The 7,239-nt window shown below is 36.4% G+C and overlaps 2 protein-coding genes across 3 annotated transcripts in view; both read left to right on the top strand.

Annotated features, from left to right (window-relative positions):
- The window catches only part of LOC125679436 (MAM and LDL-receptor class A domain-containing protein 1-like), a 16,980-nt gene extending 15,028 nt beyond the window's left edge, over window positions 1–1,952 (top strand). For both annotated transcript variants that reach the window (XM_056157475.1, XM_048918661.2), the window contains exon 8: window positions 1,374–1,952. In XM_056157475.1, coding sequence (XP_056013450.1) covers window positions 1,374–1,621 — 248 coding nt within the window. In that variant the 3' untranslated portion in view covers window positions 1,622–1,952. The remainder of the gene's footprint in view (window positions 1–1,373) is intronic.
- A 192-nt stretch (window positions 1,953–2,144) lies between these two features.
- On the top strand, window positions 2,145–5,734 carry LOC125679435 (protein unc-93 homolog A-like). The gene is made up of 3 exons (XM_048918660.2): window positions 2,145–3,293; window positions 3,458–3,725; window positions 4,040–5,734. The coding sequence occupies exons 1-3, from the start codon at window positions 2,421–2,423 to the stop codon at window positions 4,255–4,257; spliced, it is 1,359 nt and encodes a 452-aa protein (XP_048774617.2). The 5' UTR covers window positions 2,145–2,420; the 3' UTR covers window positions 4,258–5,734.
- Window positions 5,735–7,239: the final 1,505 nt, after the last annotated feature.

Below are 7,239 nucleotides of genomic sequence, written 5' to 3'. Positions count from 1 at the left end.
CTTCAAGAATCCCCTTCACGAACTTTTAACGGCAAATCTGGTATATTCAACTGATTCGATACGCGAGAGCATGATCTGCGTATGATCAGTTTTTATACGTCCGTCGTTAGACAGGACGTATTTATGTTATGGCGCTGTTCGTCCGCCTGAGGTCATATTTCCAAAAAAAATTCCGTGACAGATGCATTTACAGCGTTTGAATTTGGTCACAATTTCTCCTTCAAGAAGCGTAAGAATGAGTTTGCATTTCTGTTGGATTGGTGCATTGTGACCTTTAGGGCTAAAAGTAGGTCAAACAGTTTTCCGGACTTTTTTCGTTCGGATAAGATATTGTCCTGAAATTTAGTCACAAGCTTCCTCATGGTGGAATACAAGTGCAGTTTGCATATCAGTTGGATACCATGGTGCACTTTGACATACTTTAGAGCTAAAAGTAGGTCAATAGTTTTCGAGAATTTTTTTTCCGTTATGGATACAGACATTCCCCTGAAAAGTAGTCACATTCTTCCTCTCAGAGAAATACAGATTCAGTTTTCATTTCAGCTTAATTGGTGCACTGTGATCTACTTTAGAACTAAAGGAGTTCAAATAGTTTCATTATGGATACAGATATTGCACTGGAATTTTGTCATCACTGTCCGACAGGCGTACGATGTACCGCTCGCGGTATTCTTGTTAAATCGAGGCAGGGTACTGATTAATAAATTGATGTTACAGCAATCTCAAAAGTCTCGTTTAAAGTGAGCATTTCGCATATTCTATGGTCGTTATAATGATCTAATTTTCAGATACAAGCTATCACTGGGTCGAATTCTGTCTGACATGTTTCATTCCAGTCATTAGGCCGTTCTTTGTTACTCACTGTTTTGGTATGTCCAGAGGTCCGTGTTTACCCTTCTCTTAATTGTGTATCTTTTATAGGATTTATGAGATTGATAATTGTTCGTCTTTTTCATTTCTTCATTAGATATACTATTCGTTATCGATTGAAATGCTTGTTTTAAAGGTATACTAGCTCTAATTTTTGGTGTCGAATATTGTGCTTTATTATTTCAATGGCAGAAAAATTAATATTTGTGTTAGAAAACCTATCCAGAGGCTCTGAATGAAGTAAAATTACATTACTGTCTTCCCGTACAAAAATTGATTTTATATAAGGCCATATATTCAATAGAACCAAAATCTTTATTTTGATAAAATCTTAAACTTAATATTAATTTTAATAACTATGGTTAAAGGTACACACAAACTATCATAATAGCACATTTTTACAACAAAATACATTGTAAAAATTTCAAATTTAGGGCTATTATAATTTGAAACCATATGTCTGTGTAATCAATGTCAGTGTCTTAACATTTCGCTAATTTTAGACATGTCGATGACCTCGGAATTCGGACTATGGACAAGCGGAAACGATTTTGACCATGAAAACTCTTTCACTTGGAGCGGGCAGACTCACCTCATCAAGTTCAATTACACCCATTGGTATCCGGGGCAGCCCAATAACATCGCGGGGGAACAGGACTGCGTGGTTATACTGTACCCTAAGCAGAACCATGAATGGGGGGACGTGTCCTGCAATGAACGGCATTCGTTCATCTGCGAGATTAATTTCTAACTATAAGTAATGGGAGCAGTAGTGAGTTGACGTAAGAATTTAAACTGAGACTGCTGTGAACTCGAAATCCGATTCTCAATTTTTGTCAAAAATATTTATTGCAGAATATTATATTTTCAGCTACTCGATATATACTATTAGTAAACTTGAAACTGATTTCATAGAATTTATATTGGATTTAACTTTTAAATTGTAATTCAATATTACATGTATTTTCTATAGTAGAAAAGAAATTCACATAATCATCACCTGTATTTAAACAAATACTGATATGCTATCAATGGCAATCTATTTGCGCCTTGCTTAGATATAATAAACTTGCATGAATATTGCTCTTGTTTATTTTTTAGATTTTACCTAGAGTTTGATAAAATGAAACCAGTATTTTTATGTGATGAAGTAAACCCTTAGTTGTCTTTCACATTTGAATAAGCAATGTGTGTATACGTATCTTGTATGCAAACTCGAAAACAACGATAGGCTTATTCGTTCAATGTTCTAAATCTCGTACCCGTCTACACCCATCGCGCGAGACTCTGTATCAGACGAGGAGATAACCACGGGTAAATGAATTTGTTCATACTGATTCTACTTAGCACGTGTATCCTACTTCAGCATATCAATAATCCAAACTAGGGTTAAGTCGCATTCGTTCAAAATTTTGACAACATTGTAAACAAGATGTCAAATTTTGGCTGGAAATTCAGGTATGTCGTTTTATCAGCCGACCATGATGACCAGTCGCCTGTTGTGTATTGATCTCCCGCTAAAGAGAAAGTATCGTTTGTAGCAAGACATCATGAAGAAGATATTTTTCGGATGCAGGAAAGTCGAGAAGGAAGTCGGCGTAAGCGGACGAGAAACAGTAAATGTGTTTATCATCTCCTTCTGCTTCTTTTGTGTGTTTACAGCGTACTTAGCACTACAAAACCTGCAGAGCAGTTTGAACCAAGAGGATAGCCTGGGAATAACATCGCTCACCTGTATGTACGCTTTCATCATCGTGTCGGCCATTCTGGCTCCATGGATAATCAAGTCATTAGGAATCAAGCTTTCCTTGCTTATATCATGGGTATCGCATATTCTCTACACGAGCAGCAATTTTTATCCAACGTTTGCTACACTGCTACCGACCTCCATCCTTCTCGGGCTCATATCAGGACCAATGTGGACTTCTCAAAGCGTCTTCATCTCCACAAATGCCTACTCCTATTCTGACCTGAATAAGGCAGATACTCACGCCACTCTCAGTCGTCTTAATGGGATTTTCTTCACTTTATATGAACTCACTCAAATCACGGGAAATTTGGTGTCCTCTTTAGTCTTAAATAAAGACCAGTACAATATGACGTCATCTTCAGCGTTGGTCTGTGGTTGTAATGACTGTCCAGTTGTTTCGTCCGGCAATGAAACGAACAAAATCATCGAGCCGCCGACCTCTACAATTTACTTGATGCTTTCGGTTTTTCTAGTCTTTGATGTGATGGGATTTTTATGTACTGTAGTCTTTTTGCCCTCAATTCCAAAGAGTGAATGGGCAGAACAATCTAACACAAAAGAGTCGATTACGGCCTGTTTCTCTGCTTTGTTGGATCCCAAACTTTTCTTGCTCGTACCGTTCATTTCAATAATGGCGATGGAACAGGCAGTGCTATGGACTGATTATACCAAGGTTTGTGCTTCATGTTCATCTGTGTTTTGTTTGCTATCGTCAATGTCTCTCGATTGTTTGTGGATGACTACAAACTTTCACAATGCTATCTAACTGTTTGGAACTCTCTTGTGCGCACTGTAGGTGTCTGTCCGTTGTTAGTAATATATTGTTCTGTTTTTCAGTCTTACATAAGTTGCCCGTTTGGCATACAGATGGTAGGATTTGTAATGGCTAGTTATGGCTGTGCGACGACTGTAAGTGCTCTTGTGACGTCACGGATAGCCAAGTACACGGGGCGGTATATTCTGTTTGGACTCGCAGCCTGTATCAACATGGCAATATTTGTTTTGCTATATATCTGGGTACCAGAACCTGGCCAGGAGAGATACGTGTTTGCCATGGCGGTGGTGTGGGGCTTGGGGGAAGGGATATGGCAGACACAATCGAATGGTAAGTGCGAGCCGTTCCTACCAGTCAGATATGCACTCATTAGTCTGTTTATTTTAATACTCAGCTGTCGGAAACTATTGATCATCGACACGCAGAGTGTAAACTTTCAGTCGAAATGAAATACCATGAAATGAATGCCGTTAAAATGAAATACCATTAAATGAATGCTGTTAAATGTGAATGCCATTATATGAGGTGTGCATTCGTTTTATCAATTGTCTAGTGTTTAAGCTTAAAACTTCAAATCAAATCCCTTAACTTAATTAGAGCATCACCAATGCATGCTATTGCTATTTGTGTCTCTTTCATTCTAGCATTGATAGCCCTGCTATTCCCAGAAAAGACAGAATCGGCCTTTGCGAACTATCACTGCTGGAAGGCAACCAGCTTTACCGTGTACTTCGTCATCAGTTTATACGTATGTGTGAAAACTAAACTGATCGTCGTCATGACTCTTCTGGCTGTTGGCTCATTCCTCTATGTTGGTGTTGAAGTTTACGTATATAGAAGAAACCACAAAGAACGAAAATGAAAAAGAAAATTTATCCGTCCACCCATAGCATTATACTTGTATTATTGTACGTTGTTGTTCTATAGTAAATAGAAGAAAAAAACCCAGATCACAACATATATCATGCCCGTAAGTGCCATGTGTATTCACGAGAGAGAGAGAGAGAGAGAGAGAGAGAGAGATTAAATGAAAAAGATACAGGATATTTCTGCGACTCGGCATTAAATACATGTACATCACGTCATGAAAAGGAGAAGTTACAATGTAGGACTGCGGCCATAGATGCATTATGAACAAATACATGTATGTAGGTCTTTATTTAGTGTCCCAGATATGTCTACCAAAAGTAATATTTTCACATGACATAATTCAATTTTACAAAAAGGATACAAGATTAATGAAAATTCCTAATTTTCTCCTGGCTAAAAAATAACAAGAAAATAGAGAGCACACATTTTCATAACTTTCAAACATACATGTAGCAAATGCAACTTTGTTACATGTATAAAAATAGTATCGTCGACTGCCCTATTTCGGTGACTGACCAGAATCGGTAACCTTTTGTTTACGTGTGCGCGTTGTCGTTTCCGGGTGTAGATTGCGTCATCAATTTTGCCGTAGTGTTTGCAACCATATATAGAGTACGTCTTCAATTGTTTTCCAAAATGAACTACTAGGAGAGTATGCAAAAAAATCAACATAAGCACCCCCAAAATAAGCCCATTTACTTATTACCTTCAAATTAATATAAAATATACCAAAAGTCTAGAACTCTACCCAAAATATTTAATTCATTGACGATTAGTTGCACATGAAGTTCGTCCTGTATATACGTTTTTGCAGTTACACTTTTGGCAAACCTATATTAACAATGGTCTCCGAAATAGGTGACGTCACCGTTTGAGGACCACAAAGTGAATTGTTTTTTGTTACGAAAATGTAATCAATTAACGTACCAATAGACTTGGAATTTTTGGATAAAAGTAAAGAAATTTAATTACTTTAAAGTTAGGTGTATTGTTTATTTATTTAATCCAAGTGATTAATGAGAAAATTGCGGTTTATCACTAAGGTCACCGAAACCGGTCAGTCGACGATACATAGACAATCGTGTGCATTAGGTTTCCCGCAGAAAAACGTATGTACTGCTACAAAAGCATATACCTATTTCTTCTTAAACTCTAATTTTCCCGAAGTCTGTGACAACCTTGTGGCTTTAAATACTTGCATTCTATATTTTTACTGAGAAATCATCTTAAGATAAACTGTCCTAACTTTCTCCACATCGTAGAAAATGGGTGAAAATTACTTTCATTCCTCATAAACAGATTTCATGCAATTTGTTAAAAAAGAACTTTTTATGACGCTAAGCCAAACATCCTTGAACGTCGCATGGCGCGACTTTGTTTATAGACACGATTTAAAGAATGCCCACCTATTGAAATGAGGTTAAAAGGCAACTAGATTATATAATAATAAATCAGATTATCGAAGTTTTTTTTTGTTTTTTTTGTTTTTTTTATACAACAGTTACTACTTGTTTGTCTGCGTCGTAATTGAATTTGACACGTTTGCCCACGTTGACAATCACTGCATATGTACATATTTAAATCATTTCACGCTGCACGTGTTTAAAACAATGGACATGAGCAACCTAAAAACCAATCAGGACAGTAAATAAATACGGTATTAAAGTATCAAACACAGACAATAAAAAATCGTTTTGTACTTACTTTTAACTTATCAAAACCTTTTATCCTTTCGACGTCTGAGCACTTCTGAACCCTCTTGGCCGTATCGTAAAAAACGGATATGAAAAACCGGGCTCATGTAGCCGAGGCTGATATTTCATGACGGCCATCCGTCCCCTCACACACATTTATAAAGCCATAATATAAATACGAGCAATTTTTTTTTTGTTTCATCATAACCTATACAATTATTTCTCAATTTTTACGGATCATTCTGATACAACTCCTTTTTGCATTCGTAAACAATCTAATTAAAATTAGATGTTAGATCCGCTCGCGTACTCGCGTACATAACGTTATGTATGCGAGTACGCGAGCGGATCTACATGTAACATCTAATTTTAATTAGATTGCATTCGTAAACTAAGCCTATATTTAATGTACCCGTATACGACTTTTTACATTTTTTGCCTTCTTTGTAAGTTACATATTTACACGTTATTTCTCATATGAGTCTTATTTCTCAAGGAATTATCAAGCACTTATAAAGTTACGGAATATATATTCTTAAGAATATTTTAGTCATTTTTAAACAATTTCCATGTACATTGGTGATTGCAGAGGATAACTATTCCTTGAATTTGTTGATTTGCATTAGCATATAATTAGCTGCAGAACTGTAGCTGTCTGAGAAAATATTGGAACAGATCAGAGAGCTCCCCTTATAAAATCCTTTGATTATCGTTGTATTCTTGCATCGCCGTCTCATAAATTTAATGGAAAAAAAAAATCGTACCATATTTTCCTATTATACTTGTGTCCAAACTTACCTTCAAATATTCATTAAAGTCCCATGCGACCCGAAAATTTACAGTTTCAAATGATTTCGTTAATTGTCGCAATTGACGTAGCCATGGTTATATAGGTAACCAGTCAATTGGAACAATTACACGACAGACGAAAGGTTTTTGTTGCAACAAGGTAGCAACATAAATATTGGTAATATAAACTCTTTTAATCTGAATAACTTTTTAAAAAGTCTGTTTCTAGCAGATGAATATTTCTGCAATTATTTATGATTCTGAACATGGTCAGGAATCACGTGAGTATGTGTATGGTCCTGAACATGGTCAGAAATCACGTGAGTAGGTGTATGGTCCTGAACATGGTCAGGAATCACGTGAGTAGGTGTATGATCCTGAACATGGTCAGGAATCACGTGAGTAGATAGACATGTATACCGGTGTATTGTTTGTCATATTGTAAAATTTATCTATTGGTTCCATCTGTAAATATCATGGACTTGATCACC

This window comes from Ostrea edulis, chromosome 2 (genome assembly GCF_947568905.1).
Source record: "Ostrea edulis chromosome 2, xbOstEdul1.1, whole genome shotgun sequence".
In the NCBI taxonomy this organism is placed as follows: Eukaryota; Metazoa; Mollusca; class Bivalvia; order Ostreida; family Ostreidae; genus Ostrea; species Ostrea edulis.
The sequence above is the reverse complement of the archived record's forward strand: the minus strand, read 5'-3'. Positions and strand labels throughout refer to the sequence as shown.

Bases quoted from the DNA above. Each gene is read 5' to 3' on its own strand.
- LOC125679435 (XM_048918660.2), top strand. From the start codon at position 2,421: ATGAAGAAGATATTTTTCGGATGCAGGAAAGTCGAGAAGGAAGTCGGC. The intron at 3,294-3,457 runs GTTTGTGCTTCA...TCTGTTTTTCAG, and splicing joins TATGGACTGATTATACCAAG to TCTTACATAAGTTGCCCGTT. The intron at 3,726-4,039 runs GTAAGTGCGAGC...CTTTCATTCTAG, and splicing joins ATGGCAGACACAATCGAATG to CATTGATAGCCCTGCTATTC.